At 33.3% G+C, this 20284-nt stretch overlaps 1 protein-coding gene across 1 annotated transcript; it reads right to left on the bottom strand.

The window, feature by feature from the left end:
* Positions 1 to 4176: 4176 nt before the first annotated feature.
* LOC143624761 (putative serine carboxypeptidase-like 52) lies at positions 4177 to 13996 on the bottom strand. The gene is made up of 5 exons (XM_077095308.1): positions 13806 to 13996; positions 5692 to 5928; positions 5493 to 5606; positions 5362 to 5416; positions 4177 to 4264 (listed from the first exon to the last, which is right to left on the bottom strand). The coding sequence occupies exons 1-5, from the start codon at positions 13994 to 13996 to the stop codon at positions 4187 to 4189; spliced, it is 675 nt and encodes a 224-aa protein (XP_076951423.1). The 3' UTR covers positions 4177 to 4186.
* Positions 13997 to 20284: the final 6288 nt, after the last annotated feature.

The raw sequence follows: 20284 nt of genomic DNA, 5'->3' as shown, positions 1-20284 counted from the left end.
TCAAATTTTAACTGAATGTTCATAGAATAAATGAAGATTTCCACTAGACAGAGGTCGAGAAGCCCAGTTTTTATCAGCAAAACCGTAACAGTGGAAAGTGATGATTTTCGGAGACTGTTTGGGTTTTCCGGCGACTTTGGCAAGGGATTCCGGCGGCGGCAGCAGGCGGAGCTGGTAGAGCTTGGCGACCGGTCGCGTGGCCGCTTGAATCACTCAATTCCGGGTTCGTTTAATATGGTTTTGGGCTATTCGAGAGATTTCGAACATAAACCTTAAAGGTACGTTTTTATTAAAAAGGCTTACTTTTCATGTAAGGATTTGCATGAAACTTGGTATGATGAAAGATCGGGCCACGATTAGTGAAAAAGTAATGAACTTGTTAGTAAATGGGTTAGTCGGTTTGGTTCGGGTAAAACGACTAGCGTTCGGTTCGTTAAAAGGGCGGGTAAACGAAGTCGGTTTTGCACGAAATTTGAAAAGAAAGTAATCGGGTTGAAACAAGTAAGAAAGACATAAATTTGGCGTTTAACATGTTGTTTGGAATGAATCGGGGCGAACGGGTGGTGTTCGGACTGTGTAAAAATGAGCAGATAAGGTTGTTAAGGTCGCGACACGTTGGAAGAGTAAAATCGGGCCATAAGGAAGAGTCATGGAGGAAAATGGCCGGAAAATAGTAAAATATAGGAAAAGAGGATCTAGTCGCACAAAAAGGAATCACATTGCACGACATGCGATGCGAATGGTTTACATGCGATGCGAATGGTTTGCATGTTATGCGAATGGTTGGCATGCGATGCGAATTGTTTGCATATGATGCGAATGGTTTGCATGCGATGGAAATGGTTGGCATGCAATGTGAATTGTTTGCATGCGATGCGAATGGTTTCCATGCGACTAGTTTGCATATGCGAAGTGATTGGTTTTGCATATGTGATGCGGTTCGTATCTGCGATGTGACTGAAATAGTAGCACCCTCAGCTACGTTAGCTTAGTTTCTAACTAAGGTAGTAAGACTCAGATAGAAAAGTAATAATTAACACCTATACTTGTTAAATAGTTAGCCATGATCAGCAAGAGAAAGGTGTTGCAATCAATTCTGAAGGAAACAGGACCCAGGTGAGTTCTAGCCCCTTTCTCAGTGACGTTTTTCGGGGCTGTGTGCATACTACGATGTGTTAGATTAATACACTTACCTTAAATGGTAAGTGCATATTATATATATGTTTGTGTATGTATATGAAGGTCATTGAATGATTAATTAGTATGCGTGTAGTTATAAATAGTTATATTATAATGAACATATGTATGGTTGTATGGTACGAAGTAGGGATCTTGACCCTTATAATATCCGAGGTAAGTAGGGATGGGGGCCCTTATAATATCCGAGGTAAGTAAGGATCCGAACCCTTATAATGTCCGAGGTATGTAGGCAAAATGCTCTTTAAATTAAAGAAGTGATATGAAGGTAATGTAAGCATAGAAGTAATAAGTAAGACATTATGAATTGTGAAAGATCGTAGGAACGTATGTAGGGCAAAATGCTCTTTAAATTAAAGAAGTGATGTGAAGGTAATGTAAGCATAGAAGTAATAAGTAAGACATTATGAATTGTGAAAGATCGTAGGAACGTATGTATGTATGTATGTATGAAAGATGAACAAGGTAACTGTTAATACGTATATCCGGACGCGTATTAATAAGTAAGTATATGTAATGTATGTTAATTAACTAGAACTCACTCAGGGTAGCTGGCTTTTAGTATGCATGCAGGTAAATAGATTAAATGAGCTGGCTTGAGGAGGACACATGGTAGGGACTGGAAGGCTGGCATCTAGAAAAAAAAGATTATGAAATTTGATGTTATGTTTAAGACAAGTTAACATTTCTTAAGACAAGATTTTGTGATTTGTAATATATTGGTTGATGTTTTTAGTATTTCCGCTAAAGTTTTAATTAACTCTGATTTTATAATTGTGTTTATGAGTAAATCCAACATCCAATGTAAGACATCGGGATCTGAGCCTTACAGTTTGACAGTCATCTAGGCAACTGGTGCTAGACTTGAAGACCATATTTAGGTAAAGCGGGCCTTGCTGATGTGGATGGAATTCACATGGCTTAATGAGTTGTTCCAGGCCACCGTAGACCTCTTTCATTTGCTATTGTAGACGGTTCTCATCTTGGTTGACACATAAACTTCTTATTTTACTATTTTTATTTTTAGAATTTCTAAAACCTTTTATGGTTTACAGGAAAGAAAGGGCGTCGGTGTGTTTTAAGGCGTATTCTTCTCCGAGCGATGAGTGGTACGTATGGAACCGATGTACTAAAAGCACATGGATTTTTCGATGGGTATGCGTCAAATTAATGTTATATTGTTTATTTTAATCTTTATAATTACTAATACTCTTTTTTGTCATTATGGAATTAGATTTTTTTTTTTTTTTTGAATGTTTAAGCTTTCCTCCTACTATTTACATTAAACCGCCATTGCTAGGGATCGAACCCTGGACCTCTCACCCAAAGGCCAAAGCCTTTACCATGTAAAAGTTTTGGTTGTTGTAATGGGCCATGTTTTTCCTGGGTTACAAACAACAAGAGGCACGCATTAGAGAGATTATTGCTATAAGAGAAAAAAGGGTCAACGATTTGCATGTTGTTTTTGGTGAAGTCAACAGTTTGAAATAAAGTTTAATTTTTATACGTGGGTATATGGCTAACCATTTCCCCCGTTTTCTTTTCTTCAATACTTTCTAAACTTATAAGCTGATGATAATAAATTGAAAATTAGCTGGCCACTAACCATGTGATTTTTTACTGTTGTTTGAGGCTGACAATGGCAAGACTTAGAGTTCTTTTTATATGGCTAATGGCACTTTCGCATCATGCATAAGAGGTAATTTTTTGAACTATTTTTGAAACGGGTCAAAAGACTGTTAGAATTCTATATTTATGTTACTATAAAAGTGATTTTGAAATTAGAATCTTGAATAAAAATTTATATAAGTGATTTTTATGCGTAAGAGAAGTGTCTTAATAAAGTTGGGAGATTTTGTTAATGTTCATCTTTTAGGATTAATAGAAACAAGCAGATCACCATCTTTTAAAAACCATAAATTTTTGAAAAATAATGTCTTTTTAATAGGTTTGATTAACTCATTAGGTTTTAAACGGTTTCATCATAATTTAAATATTTTTTAAAAACAGAATGAAAACTTTCATTACTATTCATTCAAACTATTTATAGAAATCTTAAAAATCTAAATCTTTTAAAACAACTTCTAATATGTAATCTAATTAACAAAATATTTAGATTGTAACTAATTCAAATACGGTTTTCATTATTAGTAATTTTGCAAGACATTCTGAATATTGATTTTATTAGATGATTATTAAGTTTTAATTGATATGTGTTTTTTGTGCTCATGTTATAAACTATAAAGATGTTTTAACATTTTATTTATTTCTATTAGTGTTTGTAAATTTTTGTATTTGAATTAATATGAAAATTTGCATTTTACTAAATTTATATTATATATATATGACGTTTTAAATATGTTCCACCCGTACGTAACACGGGCACCAGGGCCGGCCCATAGGGGGGCTGGGTGGTCGACGGCCACAGGCCCGACACCTCGCTAGGCCCGAAATTTTTTTTTATAAATTTATATGGGGCACCAATATGGATAAGGTGTATGACTTAACCACATGGCAATACCATCGTCACACCATGTGGGTAAGGTATATGGTTTAATTTCATTGCAAAGGTTTGCCACATAAAATTGATTCATTTTGAGATTTATTGTACTTGGATAACTAAAAAGCAAACAAAAAGTTCTAGGGTGCTTGTGGATAGGCGTTACCGATGATTTTATGGTTTGTGGGTACTTGAGGGTGGAAACAATGTGGCAGTTCAGTATTGAGCGGTATATAAGTAGTGCCCATGAGTGTCCCTTTCCCCTATCATATCACGCAATTTCCAATAATAAAGTATGCTTTAATTAAGATTAGAAAAAAATTACACAAACTCCAATCACCATTCTTCTCTTTTTTATTTATATTTGACTTGTAAAAGTGCTTATTAATGTTACTAATTTCTACGTTTGACATGTCAAGCACGCAAGATACGTGCACTATACATAGAGAGTAAAATAATGGCGATTTTAATTAGAAGTTTTGTGAAGAATTAGTATGAGAAGCAAGCTGTCTCCACAACAACCATTGATTCTTCTGGCTTGTAAATTGCCGCCGAGTGACCCGCCCCCTGCAAGCACATATCATTTTGTCATTTTTAGGCGACGCATCATATAAGCTCATATTGTTTCCATCTAACTTTAGTTAACATGACTAAAAGAATAATCAACTTGGGGCAACCTCACATATGGGTGTAGAAGCAAGTTGGGTTATTTGTTGTTTGTGATTAATGGTGGAGAGATATGGGCCTCTCTTTACCCATAAATGCTCAACGACCAACACATGTAGGTTTCACACTTATCTCTCACATGTAGAAATGGTAATGGGGTGGTTTTAGCTTGAGCATCGGTAATCTCATTCTTATATCTAATTGTAAAATTCTATTTATGACCCGCTATATTACATATAGTATTAGTAAAGCATCACCCGTTAGACATCGGTCATACCCGTGAGCTGTGGGTGTCTAATAGACCCATTAACATGTTTAATAAAATACCCATTATTTCTATATACATTTTTGTTTCTTTCTAACTTTTATATAATTTAACAAATGTAAATTATTAAAATATGATAATTTACATACCTATTATTATCACTATAAAATGTTAGAAATATCTAAAATATGTAAACTTTGTGATGTTATAGTCGCCCATAAAATTATTATTTATAAGATAATAGCATACAAATATAAATAATATCATCAAATAAATACTTTTAAAAGAAAAGCTCATTTTCCACGTTAGGAAACTACTAGAACGAAGCATTACTTAACAAATGCAAAGGGAAATAAAAGTTAAAAGTAAATTTTTTCAGACATATAATTCGTGTAAACAAACATATAATTTCAGGTAATCGGGTCAAGTATCACCTAATATTATACCCGTACCAAACCTAATTGATTTCAATCACATATCCAGTTATTTACCCAAATACCCTTCTCATTATCTGTCCGGATGTTTTAGCGTTTAAGGTTTTCCCATAGGATTCAGGTTTTTTTTTCTTCATTTCTATCTCTCACGTATGACATATTGACGAGGGAAGTTACCGATCAAGTTTCGCATATGGTATCTTAAATACGTTTATAACAAAATTAAATGTGAATGCATATAAGCTTCCATAAAGTGATGAAAATATATTAATATATGATTGGTAATTCTTGCATCTTACCTTGATGGTGGCATATTTCAAAGAGAATTTGGCCTCTGAGTATGTCTTCTCATATCTGCATACCAACAATAGAAATGCTATAATATTTTTTTAGTGCAATGAATTTTGAAAACATTAAGAATCGAACTCACCCGGCAACTTGAGTTCGAATGAACCATGGTTTCCATGGACTATCTACTCTAAGCTTGAGACTACTTATCCATTGCTTTGTACTGATATATGGAAAGGTCATGTCATGATCACCACTGCAAATCAATTCAGGTGTTCAACACACTTTCAAAATAGAATATAACATAGAAAGCGTGCGTAGGTACGCGCTAAAAAGATTACTTAATGATCAAGGCATGCAAGTTTTTGGTTTTTAAGTGTTTGTAGTAGTTCAGGCTACTGTTGATATCATGAGTATAATAATTGGAATCTGGCCTTCCCAATAAAGCTTGAATGCTTGTGTTGATGAATTGAAAGTTGCCCAAGGTTCCCTGCACGATCACAACACGAACATTCAAATGTTTCCCAAATAATCCTGTTGGTGAAGGTACGCGATCAGTGCATTTTAAGTACTCGTATCTACATATTAATTATTTGCTAATTGCATCAACGTTATGATAAAATATATTATATTAACTGGTTTTTATATTTTATAGGCACAAAACGAAAACGAGTTAAAACAGGTTTAATAATCTAGATTGATGAGTATTTATAATTTGTACAATGTGTAGTAATTTAAATAAACAAATTGATGCCAATCTGTAACACATGGACTCAAAAGAAAAAAATAAAATAAAATAAAGTTTATTATGATTTCTTGGTTTTGGCTTTTGTAACAGCAAAGGATTAGAAAACACGAAAACGTGATGGAGTACTACAGTGAGCTGCTACTTAATAAAATAAAATAAAAAATTTCCAAAATGTCTTTTTTAGAGGGATTCCAATTTTATTCTAAAAAACCATAAATTCTAGTTATGTCCCCTCCATTCTACTCGCCACGACATATAATTTATCTTTGAAATCACTTGTTTCTGTGAATTAATTTGAAAATGATTGTGCCGATGAAATTATAATTTGAGAATTTCATTTGAAATGATCGTCCCTATGAAATTCTAATTTGTAAGTAGGCGTCCGGAGTGAGTTTGAGTGAATCTCATTTAAACTTTCTTTTTTAATATTATATTATAATAATTGATTTTACTCAAAAATAGTTTTTCTTTTATACCTTTTAAAATATAAAGTTTTACAACTTCTGGATCTACCATTGAGATGCTTTTTATATCTATGCGTGGACATAATTTTTATCAAAACTTAGTTGGGTCAAAATATCCGTCCCTTACATTTTGTTCATCAAAATACTCGTCCAGGCTTTTTTATTTCCTAAATAGTGGCGACCAGTTTGGGTGCCACACATCGTCTTCTCAATGGCTGCCGAATCTAACGTATTCCTAACCTATATACTCATGGCCAATGTTTTACAAACCGGTACGTACCAGCTGGTTGACTCGGTTATACCGGATTTTGGTAAGGAAATTAGTATTTAGAGCCCGGTATTTTTAAAAATACAGGTTAAAACCGGCAAATTGGTTTTATAACAAAGAGAGTTTTGATATATTTTTTGCGGCCCATATTTTTTTAAAATGACTTTTAACCTTACGAATAAAATTAAAACGAGTAACATAGTAAATAATGATTCGTTAATCAACCAATTTTGTATCCTACAAATCCAAGGTTGGTTTCTTTATATTTTTGTAACTGATTAATTTCATATGCAAAGTACAGACCTCTTATTTAACTCGATTATTGTTCGTGTGTAATGTTTGCTTCATGTGTGATGTTAGGGTTTTTTTTAGTTGAAGTTGTATTTATATGCAATTACAAGGTAAACAATTCAACCCGATTAAACCTCCCGGTTCAACCAGTTGTACTATTTTTGAACCAAATCAGGTACGAGTAAAATACCGGTTTTTAAAGCGTTGCTCATGGTGACTGTTTAGGCGGGAATATTTTAGGAATTACAAGAATTTAGGGGATTTATCTTGAATCACTCCCTTAAAAAACGGACAATCTAGGATTTTTCCCCTTAATTTATGGGCGCGACTTGTTGCCCGTTTGACTTCTGTTTTAACGTAATCACTACTTTTCAGTTTTATAAATTTGGGGGGGGGGGGGGGGGTCCCCAAAAAGGTATTTTTAAAAACAAGTTTCAAGTTTTATGTCTCATTTATAAAGAATTTCAAAATTAGGTATTTTAAACTAGTCTTGACGACTAGATTCTTGGTGTCAATGAGTAGTTTACAAAACTAGTCGCGACGACTATTTTAGGCTAAGGAAAATTCAAGGACAAGTATTTTGACGCTCTAAACTTGTCGGGACGACTAGTTTATTTAAAAAATGGTCTGGACGAGATTTTATAAATTTTTGTTGTACTTTTCTTAATATTATATTATTGAATTTAATTTTACTCATAACTAGTTTTTTTTAACTTTTAAAATATAAAGTTTTACTAAAATCTAAATACACCATTGAGACGTGCTTTTTTTTATCTACGTGCCGCCATAAGATTTATTCAAAACTGAGCGGGTAAAAAATCCTCGATATAAATTTGACCGACTCGGTTTTGAATAAATCTTATGTCCGCCCATAAATAAAGAAAAGCACGTCTCAATGGTGTATTTGAATTTTAATAAAAATTTATATTTTAAAAGTTATAAAAGAAAAACTATATATAAGTAAAATTAAATATAATAATATAATATAAAGAAAAGTAAAAAAATTCATAAAAACTCATCCAGACTATTTTTTACCTAAACCAGTCGTCCCGACAAGTTTAGGGGGTCAAAATAGTCGTCGCAACTAGTTTTGTAAACTACTTGTTGATACCAAGAATCTAGTCGTCACGACTAATTTAAAATACCTATTTTTGAAATTCTTTATAAATCTAATCTAATCTAATCTAACAATCTAACATCTAACAATACTAATAAAAGAAAATAATGGAGATGATGTGGCAATCTCACATTCATTCTTGGTCTAATATCTCTTCTCATTCATTCATCCATGGGTTATGAGGTAAAACCATTTTGACAAATGGGTTAAGATTTCCTTTCTAATTTTTCATCTCATTCATCCTATCTCTCTATGGGTTATGGGTCAAAATAATTTTGACAAATGACTTATAATTTTCTTTATAATTCTCTAATTCATATATCCATGGGTCATGGGTTAAAAACAATTTTAACAAATGAGTTATAAGTTATATTCTAATTCTCTAACTCTCATCTCATTTATCATAACTATCCATGGGTAATAGACTAATAGGTCAAAACAATTTTGGCAAATGTTGTATATAAAGATATTTTTTCTAATTTGTAAATTTAAGATTGTAGATTTCTTATAATTTGTACTATATCTTTTATTTTCTTTTTACCTTTAATTTTGTTCATTTCTTTCAAATAACGGACCTTATTTCTTTTTATTATTTGGCAAATCCCGTGTAATGCACGGGTTCAAAAGCTAGTAATATATAAAACTTGAAACTTGTTTTTACAAATACCTATTTTAAAATTTTTTCTCAATAATGGGTTCTTAACTTGTTAGTCCATATTGATTTTGCGGCCTACTGATGGCTTAAGAAAAAAACACGTGCAGATGAGAGAAGAGGCCAAGAGAGTTAATGAAGATGGCCCACAAACCCACGTGAAAAAAGGGAAAATCCTTAAAATAGTCTATCTACAAAATAAGATTCTAACTTAATTCCTTAAACTTAATATTTCCAAAAATGGCTCTCTTTAACTCATCTTTGACCATGTATTAGGAAATCTAACGCGTTTTTGATGACATGTTAGCATAGCACGTCGTCAAAGACGCGTTAGATTTCCTAACGCATGGTTAAAGACGCTAACACGTCGTCAAAGACGCGTTAATTTCCTAACACATAGTTAAAGATAAGTTAGGCCTCCAAACACGTAGTCAAAGATATGTTAGCATCAAACGCATAGTCGAAGATATGTTAGCCTTTTTGTTTGTTTTTTTAATATTATATTTTTATAACTAGTTTAACTTATATTTGTTTTTCTTTTATAACTTTTAATATATAAAAGTTTTATATTATTTCGAATATACCGACGAGACATGCTTACTTTTACCTACTGACCGACATAAACTAACTCAAACTTGAGCCGTGCCAAACCAATATCGAAATATTCAAAAAAATTGACCCCGCTCGTTTTTAAATAAAATTTATGTCGATCCGTAGATAAAAGTAAACATTTCTCGTCGGTATATTCGAAATAATATAAAATTTATATATTAAAAGTTATAAAATAAAAACAAATATAAGTAAAACTAGTTATAAAAATATAATATTAAAAAAACAAACAAAAAAGCTAACATATCTTCGACTACGCGTTTGATGCTAACATATCTTTGACTATGTGTTTGGAGGCCTAACTCAACTTTAACCATGTGTTAGGAAATCTAACGGGTCTTTGACGACGTGTTGGCGTCTTTAACCATGTGTTAGGAAATCCAACGCGTCTTTGACGACGTGTTATGCTAACATGTCGTCAAAGACGCTTTAGATTTCCTAATACGTGGTCAAAGATGAGTTAAAGAGGACCATTTTTGGAAATATTAAGTTTAGGGGATAAAGTTGGAATCTCAATTTGTAGATAGGCTATTTTGAAGATTTTCCTTGTGATGTGGTCTAAATTATACATATTTTTATATAAATATTTCCTACTCTTTTGAGTAATTTTGGGGTTGTTTTATTAAATATTACTCATATATAGTTCATATTCAAAGTTAATTGGTTTAAAAGACTACGAGCTAAACGTATGAAGATTCGATAATTAAACAGAAAGATAACTTATGTTAGTCAGTAACAGTTGAACTTAAAATAAATTATTATCATTTATTATGAAGATTAGTAAATAATTAATCTAGTTATGGAAATAAAGTAAAAAGAAAAAAAAACGCCATTCACATAACATGAAATTCATATCTTGGAATAACAAGATTTTAAATGATAATATATTATATTATATTATATTTCAGTAACTTATAAAAAACGTATGAACTATTTTAGTGTTGCTTTTAATCCATCCATTCCTTATGATTTTACAGCCCACCAGAAGATTTAATTATTGGCCCTCATCGAAAAATATAATTCACAAGCCCATTAAGAGTAGGGAAGTCGGTGCAAACTATGGCTATGAAAACACATAAAAGAGGAATAACTTGAATAGCAGAGAGAGAGCCGCCCCCTCTTGGGGTTTGTGGTTTTTTTATTCGGAAGCTAAATCTCACGGCCGGGAAAAAAAATCAAGGAAGTAGCCTAGCACGTCAAAAAGTCATATATTAAAACGTGAATTAATAAGCAGGCAGGCAGCTAAATTAATTTAACCAGGCTAGTAGCTCAACTATATTTATTTCTTTTACGATGAACCGCAATATATATTTTATTTTTGTTTCATCAATTATTATGAGTGGCTAGTCTGTTATACTGCCTGGGTTTGGATGAATACTTGTTAGACTTGTTTTATTTTCGGTTTTGGATTGCTTATTGATTGGTTTTTGCTTTGGTAAAAGTTTTTATTGTCTTTGGTTATGATGCGTATGCGTATTTGGTATTAATTTATGATTAATTTATTGTTCCATATGCGTCTTTGTGAACGTCTTTCATGTATGGATGCGTATTAGGCTGTTTACTGTGTGTTTACAACTAGTTTATGGTTTATTGTTAACGTTTACCATAGGAACGGTAATTGAGAGTTTAGAGATACCTTATATTCTGCCACTTGAGAGACCGGGAGGTAATTAAGTGTCGTTTGTTTTGGTCTTTTGTGGGTTTGGGTAGTGATTGCACGGGAGTGAGTTACCCTAGACTTCTTTAGATTCTTACAGATCAGAATTATAACCGAATTTAATAAGAATACCCCTTTACGCCTTAGGGTATTTTGTGATTAGATAGACCGGGAGGTGATTTAATCTTTGGGTACCTGAGCATAGTTAGGTAAGGTGAGACCGGGGAGGTGATCCGAACCATTAAATCGTTGAGCTTTACATGATATTTATGGTTCTTAGGTATTGTTGGTGAGACTGGGAGGTGATCTAGCATACTTTAGGTGTTCCTTAAGTTTCATATTTTTAGAATCCGGTTACCAATCATAAATCCAATTCCGAGAGTTTACAAGTTGACTAGTAGGATTCCTTGCCTAGGTAGTTGTTTCCCTTATATAAGTTCTGATCCGATTTGTTCGTCTAGTTTTAGTGTCAATTTTTGTTTAAGTATTTTTTAGTTTATATTTAATAATAAAAAAAACACAAAAATCAATTAATTCAGTTTAGTTTAATTTCGTCAGAGTCTAGTTAATGTCGCTAGTGTCCTGTGGGTTCGAAATTCGGACTTCAATAGGCTTTACTACAGTCGATAGGTATAATTGCCTGTCTAGTGGTCTAGCATTAGGAGAGTCTAAATTTATAAATTTAAAACTAGAGTGTCTAATTTATATTTGGTTTTTATAGACCGCTTTCAGCACAACACCTTGAAAAGAATTGCAGTCGACATTTTAAAAAGAGCATAACGAGGTTTGAGAGTTCTCTTTGGGGAAGACTTTTGGGCGGCAACACTTTTTGGAGAATTATTATTTGAAAAAAATTTATTAATTGAGGGAAATTCAAATTTTGTTTTTATAAATAAAAGTTTTCAGAAATGGCTTATACAAATATATCTTTGACGACGTGTTAGACCTCAACGTGTTTTTCACGACCTTTTGGCCACCAAACGCGTCTTTCACGACCTGTTAGCCTCCAACGCGCGTCTTTCATGACCTGCTAGCCTCTAACACGTCTTTCACGATCTGGTAGCCTCTAACACGTCTTTCACCACATGTTTGACCTATTATTTTTTTCCCAATATTACATTATTATAATTAATTTTATAAATATTTGGTTTTTCTTTTATAAGCTGAAATATATAAATTTATATATAATTTTGAATATGTCGTTTAAACGTACTTATTTTTTCTACATGTTATCATAAATTTAACTCAAAACCGAGTGTCAGATTGATATCAAAATGTTCAATAAATATTTAATAAAATTTGACCATTTTCGTGTAAGTAAAGTTTATGGCAACACGTAGAAAAAAATAAGCAGTCTCAATGGTATATTTAGAACTTTATAAAACTTTATGCATTACAAGTTATTAAATAAAACAAAATATGAGTAATATTAAGTATAAAAAATGTAATATTAAAAAAACAATTAATAGGACAAACATCATGTAAAAGACACGTTAGAGGCTAAAATGCCGTGAAAGATGTGTGTTGGAGGCTACCATGTCGTGAAAGACACGTTGAGGCCTGGCACGTCGTAAAGACGTGTTTGTTGACACATTTCTGGAAACTTTTATTTATGAGGATAAAAATGGAATCTACTCCATTAGTGGGACATTTTGGGAATTTTTCCTTATTATTTTCTTTGGACGATTGGCATAAAGGTTTCGAAAGAGAACATTTCAACGAGGCACAACAAGATTTGGCTGAACTTATTGTCGGGTGTAGGGTTTATGTGAGTAATCGTTTAACTTTTATTATTATTGGATTAGGATTAAAATTTTGTGGACACGCTAAACTTTTTTGGATCCAGTTGACTGTTCGATTAATCAGGTTTGTCCGGCTTAACTTTTAGTTAAATTATCGTTTCTTTTAGTTAATCCAGTTGACTCTAGTCCGGCTGTACTAGAGTCGACCGGTTCACTTGCCGGTTAGTAGGCTTAGTTAAGTTAAGAGTCTAGAGTTTATTACTTAGTGTCTAGATTAGTGTGTTTTATTAAACTATTTTTAGCACATCAGTAGTGTAGTAGGTGCAGATATAGCTTGAGCTTGGTGTGCATGGATGAGCTGATGGCACACATCACGGAGATGATTAGTGTCTCCACAATTGTAACAAGCACGGGTAGTAGGGGGTCTAGGAGCAGGTGGTGCAGACCGTTGTGGGACGTCTTGCGCTCTAGGCGACGTACGACAAACATTAGCAAGGTGGCCGTAACGATTGCATTGGGTGCAAGACGGCACGAGGATTAATCCGGATGATGATTGTTTCAAATGGAGCATAACGGGTTTGGACCAGCATAAGGTTTCTTGTTCGGGACAGTTTGGTTTTGTTGAGGTTAATGGTTGGTTTGGTTAACTAGCTATGGTGATTGGACTTACTCTTGTGGTGAGAAGGGTTGTTATTGTGCGGAGTGGGTTTGGGTTCGACCTTATCATCGGTTGAGGATTTGGTTTTGGAGTTGTCAAGGGTAGGTTTAGAGTCCTTTAAAGGGAGGGTTCCATCCCTAACATGGCCATCGGAAAGTGAGGCAACAAGAGCAATAGCTTCCTCGATGGAGAGAGGGTCTCGACTAACCATAGGCTTCACGGAAAATTGTTGGGAATCTACGGATATACTTTCGAATCACACGAGACACAGGTGTTACAAGGTTGGGTACTAGCAGGCTAAACTCCTTGAAACAGTTGGAGTAAGTAGAGTTGTCACCATCATTTTGCTTAAGTTCCCAAAACTCAATCTCGAGCTGTTTCAGTTCATGTTCAGGGAAAAATTCTTTCTTCATAGCTTCTTTGAGTTCATCCCAAGGCATAGTCATAGCAATCTCGGTTCCTTGAAGGGCTTTGAAAGTGTTCCACCAAGTGACAGCTCACTTGTCGAAGACGCTCAAGGAAAACTTAGTCCATTTTTCGTCTGGGCATTCACAATGGATAAAGATATTCTCCATTCTCTCGAACCATCGAAGAAGTTCAGTGGCATCTTCCTCTCCAAGATACGGGAATGGTTTAGCACTAGTGAAGTTCTTGTAGTGAAAGTTGCTCAGGGCAACTGAAGTAGCAATGCCATTGGAGTTGAGGCTGTGAATCTGGGTCACAATCGTAAGCATAGCAGCAGCAAATTCTTTGTTGATCCTAGCAGCCAGACGGCGATCATGAGAAGCAGATGGATGACGTAGATTACGACGATGAATTAGAAAAGACATTCTGTAACATCTCGGATTTTTCAAACCGTATTCGTTTACGTTAACCTGACCCGAAACATTTTTAGACCTTTATTGTTATTGAAAAGAAATATTTAAGTTGTCTAGTGTTCATAATAAGCCCTCCATGTTTTATTTATTTATTATTCTCTAATTATAATATAAATAGTTCAATAAATAATCAATGTTCAAACTATAGGGACTAATTGTGTCAAAATGTGAAACCTACCACCCCCACCCACCAGAGCGCCGCGCACCCCCCAGCACCAGATCTTTGTTCATTTTCGTTTTATAGCTCGTTTTTTGTACGAAATCGATTATATTACGTATGTTTGAGTGAATTAAGGACCAAATAAACATCATATAACTAAAATACAAGACCTAACTCGTTAATTACTGGCCAAGAACGAATCTTTATGATTATATACCTTGATTCTTTCATTAAAACATATTTACTTGCTTAAACGGGCCAAAAAGCCTATAATTAGTTCGGTTTAGCCTTTCCTATTATAAATAACCATTAAATCATCTACCACAAACTTTTACACCAACCCTAGGAATTATTCTTAGCCGTCACCCTCTTTGCCATCTCAAATTCTTTCGGTTTTTGGTGTTTTCGTTGAAGAACCGTTTACATTCTGTTGACTTTGCAAGATTAAGGACCGTTGACTCGATATATCTCATCATATGTTCACTTTTCGGGTAAGTTGTAAACTAAGTTTTTGTTTATAAACATTCCCTAGTCGATAACCTTCAATCAATTTCTGAGATTGAAGGGTATTGACTGGTCGATTGCCTTAAAACACGATAAAGGGTAAAATAGTCAACAACTTTGACTTATCGTTTTCTCACACTTCTGATCGGATTCAACTTTCGGTTCAGAAGACTTTTATTCTCGTAACGTGATTATAAGGCTACTGACCAAAACCCGACTTCTGACTCGCTTTTCGGATTCTGATTAGTACCAGCTCGCTAAAACGTTTAATTCAACATAACTAGAGTTCTACTCATCCGTTTGGATTGATTCCAGCGGCATTAAGTTCGTTTTTATTGATAGTTTCATATCACAAAGTTTCAGGTTCTGATTAGTTATCTCGTTTGACGCGTATTGGACGACTCGCTTATTCGTTGACTCGTTTATTCTTAATTATACTCACTTGCCTTTAATCTAAGTTGAGTTTTATCATTCTCTTATTTTACTCAATTTTCACAAATGTTTTGGGGACATATGCGTATATCATATGTATATATATATATATATAAATATATGTATATCAAAAATAGCAAACGTGTAATTGTGTGTGATTAATCAAATATACTTGTTATGTGCTTATTTGTCTTTGTATGCAATCGTTTGACATATCCCCTTGGAGAGGGTTCTCATTGACCGTCGCCCGATTCGTTTGGCAACGGTCTTATTCTTATTTGCTCGTGGCTGATTTACCGGCGCCCGATTCGCTTGGCAATGGTTTAGTCGACAACTTATTTGCTTATGGTTTGATTTCATTACCGCATTTATTACGTTTTGCTTATTTGTTATATTAAAATTATTTTTTGTGTCAAAACTTGGTGATAAACTCACTCAACATGTTTGTTGACAAAAATCCATTTTCTACGCATATGCAGGTTGCTTGAAGTTGAAGTATGGACACTTAGAAAGACCTTAGGGTTACATTGAAGACAAAACTTGAATTTAAATTATTGTATATATTTATTTGAATTGTATTGTTGTATTGAATATTGTGTGCACATTTGAAATAAAATAATTTAATAGATATTGTCACATTTATATTATGATAGTATCTTCGAGCTGTGAGCAATCGGATCACGCCCCGGCATTTCCGTCTTAGGTTGGGGTGTGACAGATTGGTATTAGAGCCGAAGATTGTAAGATAGGTCGTTAGAAATTGTCCTAGGCATATGATTAGGAACCCTATACGTTCTTATCTAAACTGCCTTATGTGCTATTTTACATCTTAATTAGATTAACTATTTTATTGTATTGTATTCTATTTATTTAATGCACACACACAAATTCCGAGGCTATGCCCATTCATAATATTTTTCTAAATCTTTTATTTTAGTAGATTGCCTTTTATTGTGGGAAATTTCTTAAGAATTCCCGTGTTTTGTTTTGTTCCTTCACCTTGAAGCATGGGAGTATGACAAATGTCGTACAGCCATAACTTTTAAGTGGTACCCGTAATCGGCTAAACGGTTGCAAGGTAAACATAACCGGCTAAACAGTTACACTTCCAAATTGTGTTTTTAAATTATTTTAAATGCTTAGTTGTGTGAAAAATCCATGGAAATCCATGGGCACTCCAACTATTCGTTTCTTAAACCATTTTCGATTTGATTTTTGGGTTGGAACGTATCGTCTGGGGTGGTTCCCAAGATACACCAACTATTTATATTTGATTCGTTGATTTGATATTTAGTTGGGTCGGTTAAATGCCATTTAACGCTCATAGTCCGAACAACTCCATTGATTCGATAATTCGTTAATTAGTTGGGTTGGTTAAATGTCATGGGCTGAACAACTCAATTGTTTATTACACGTTATTTGATTTGGGCCAACAAAATGCCATGGAATGCTCATGGGAGGCCAATTCACCAACTTGATGTTGTTTTATTTAGTTGGACTATCCAAATTGCCATGGAAAGCTCATGGGAGGCCAACTCATTAAACATGTTTCGTTATTTTATTGGGGATCTCGAGCTACCATGGGAAGCCCATGGAAAGCCCAACCCAATAACATTTTACTTTTGAATTTTTGTAAACATTATTTATTAAATTAAATATCTCAAGAAAATTATTCACAATATTTTAAATCCCGACTCGTTCTCGAGTCATCACTTACACAATTTTATTTAGGTACACTTCTCTATTATCTTATATCAACTTATTCACACAACTTACCCATCATTTCATTAAAATTTCATCCTTGGTCCTCGTAGAACGTCTTCCCTTGGAAATCATCGTAATCAACGCCGTTCACTTGCTTCTCGTGATTGTTGTTCGACTACTAGAATCGACGAAGAGTTTGCTACTGTATTCCGTTAACCAACCGACCGCCAATCTCGACAAAACAAAAATACATCAAACAAGAAATCTTATACAAACTCATATCCATTAAAATATTATTTAAATTATGTTTTCTTATTTATATCTATATCCTCAAACTATAAATATTTAAGTACATTTAAATCCTTATCCTCAAATTTAAACTATAAATATTTTGTTATCTCTTGTTTTCCTCAATATCGTGATGGTTTTCACAACTTATTTTCCACATTATAAATCTTTATTATTAAAATTCAACTATTGTAAATTTTATTATTATTAGACTAAATTATGTATTCTCTAATTTTAATTTCCATTTAAAAAAAAATTCCATTAATTAATTTAACTTTTATTATTAAATTGACTTTTTAATTGAACATTCATCGTAAATATTTCAACTCCATACTTTGATTTTTTTGAAAATTTTGAATGTTTTAAATGATAAATTCATAGTTGTTAGAATAGTCATGGTGGTCATGCATTTCTAGCATCGCATTTATCTCAATTTATTATATGCTTCACTTTAATTTAGAAATTATTATTTACTCAAATTACCATTATTGATAATTCAAATTACTTACTTCCTAATATTTATAACGATTTTATGAAAAAGGAAAAATCCTTGAATTCCTAATTTAATCTAATTTAATTAACTACTTTATATTTTATCTAATTTTAAAGATTTTATTGGAATAGGACTATCTCGATGGTTCAGGAATATCCGTTTCCCAGTTTAATCTATTAACAATTTGATTCAAATATGTATATTCCGCATTATCACTTATATTTAAAATCATTAATATAACTATTATAATATCTTGAAATATCTTAATTGAATTAATCTAATCTCAAAATCACCAACTTGAAAAGCTATAACTTTATATTAACTTCTCTTTAATCTCATAACTACTCAAATTAATCAAACTCGACTCACTAAATTCCTCGTTTAAATTTATACTCTCGATCTTAAGAATTTCGTTTTAAAGAATACGATCTATTCCACATGTTATAAACTATCTTAAGAATTGTTTAAACTTTTACGCATATCATCTCATGAATCGAGTTCCTTTATCCATCACGGTTAACTTCATACTCTACTCTTAGATTATTTTTTATCATCATAATTCATTTCAAATTTCTGCTTCAAGAAATCCATTTCAATCTCCAAAATTTGTAACTTTCCTAATCAAAAGATATAATAGAAATCACCTAGTTTTATTAATCAAATTCGAACATTAAATAAGTATCTCTTGAAGTTATATTTAAAGTTATCAAAACATTTTTTTCTTACAAAATGATGATTTTAAATGTTTTATAACCCACATGATGGAATGAATTATGCGGACCATCCGGCGATCTAAGTAATTATGGGTCGACACGTAATTACCAAAGTCCTCGCATGGAAATCAAATTGTGTGTCATGATTTAGAACTTAAGGTAGCTTGGGTAACGGTACGAATGATGAGATGATAACAATATGGTGGATATCCGCTGGTACATCCTATATATAAGTGTCCTTATCGGATTATCATTTGAAGAGTTGCTTTGGTTATTAGAAGTTCTATGTTATGATAGTTTCCTTAAAAGTTTAAATTATTTTCAAAAAGATGATGTTTTGGTTTTCCTTAATTTCGGGACGAAATTCCCTAAAGTAGAGGAGACTATAACATCTCGGATTTTTCAAACCGTATTCGTTTACGTTAACCCGACCCGAAACATTTTTAGACCTTATTATTATTGAAAAGAAATATTTAAGTTTTCTAATGTTCATAATAAGCCCTCCATGTTTTATTTATTTATTATTCTCTAATTCTAATTTAAATAGTTCAATAAATAATCAATGTTCAAACTATAGGGACTAATTGTGTCAAAATGTGAAACCTGCCACCACCACTGTAGGTTCCTAGCCGGATCTACACGAGATATCGCGTTCTACGTAGGTGCAGAATCCCTACGTAAGACGTTACGAGTATAGAAAACGATACGAGCTAACACACGATACGATAATCAAACACACGTTGTATTCCAACCGTAAACACGTGATACTATGATCACTGAATACAAACTCTCTGACTCGAATACACGAATAAGACTCTCTCCTCTCTCTTAACTTCTCAGCCATAACCTAGCTGAATATATAGGCGACAACTTCGCCTGGTAAGTTCAGGCGAAGTTGTTCCTAACTTCGCTTGTTCCACAAGTTCGCCTATAACTAGCGAACTTGTGATAACTTCGCTTACATACAAAACTCAAATCTAACTAACACGATTACAGACACTCGACACTGAACTACTAACATCATGCACCAACAGACTCCCCCTTGGCAGTAGCTTCATCTCTTTAGCTTCAAACACGTGTCTTGTAATCTTCAACAATCCTGCATCTTCATCTTTAAGCATGAACTCCTTCGCGTACACAAATTGATACAATTCTTTGATATTTCTTCGCTTCGTCTTTCCAAGCAGGAATATAAAATATTTTCTTCTCATGCAACACCTGCAAATCAGCTTGTGACAAGTTCACTAAATGCATCGGATCATAAACTCTTAGCAGCTCTTGTTCATCTTCGTCTTCCATCACTGCTTCAGCTGTTTCACAATCAACATACCACCACTTTAGATCTTTGAGCACATCCTTGGGCATCTGTTTCATCGGCACTTCTTTATGGCACCGGATCGGCTTATACTTCATAATCATCCAAGGTTTTCCATCTGCTCTCAAACCTCTATCCTTGTCTTCAACAAGTTTTCCCTTTTGTGGTTTCAACAGCTCAAATTTCTTCTCTTTTATACTCTCTTTCCACACAATTTTCCCAATAACTCTAGCCATATTAT

Source organism: Bidens hawaiensis, unplaced genomic scaffold (assembly GCF_021521415.1).
Source record: "Bidens hawaiensis isolate Kalapana, Puna unplaced genomic scaffold, B.hawaiensis_p1.1 tig00003961_1, whole genome shotgun sequence".
NCBI classification, from domain to species: Eukaryota; Viridiplantae; Streptophyta; class Magnoliopsida; order Asterales; family Asteraceae; genus Bidens; species Bidens hawaiensis.
The sequence above is the reverse complement of the archived record's forward strand: the minus strand, read 5'-3'. Positions and strand labels throughout refer to the sequence as shown.

What these genes read in the sequence shown, in the direction of transcription:
- LOC143624761 (XM_077095308.1), bottom strand. Translation starts at nt 13,996, where the DNA reads ATGCCTTGGGATGAACTCAAAGAAGCTATGAAGAAAGAATTTTTCCCT. An exon ending in TTGCATGCCTTGATCATTAA is followed by an intron (nt 5,607 to 5,691) that starts GTAATCTTTTTA and finishes ATTGATTTGCAG; the next exon opens with TGGTGATCATGACATGACCT. An exon ending in ATTCGAACTCAAGTTGCCGG is followed by an intron (nt 5,417 to 5,492) that starts GTGAGTTCGATT and finishes GTTGGTATGCAG; the next exon opens with ATATGAGAAGACATACTCAG.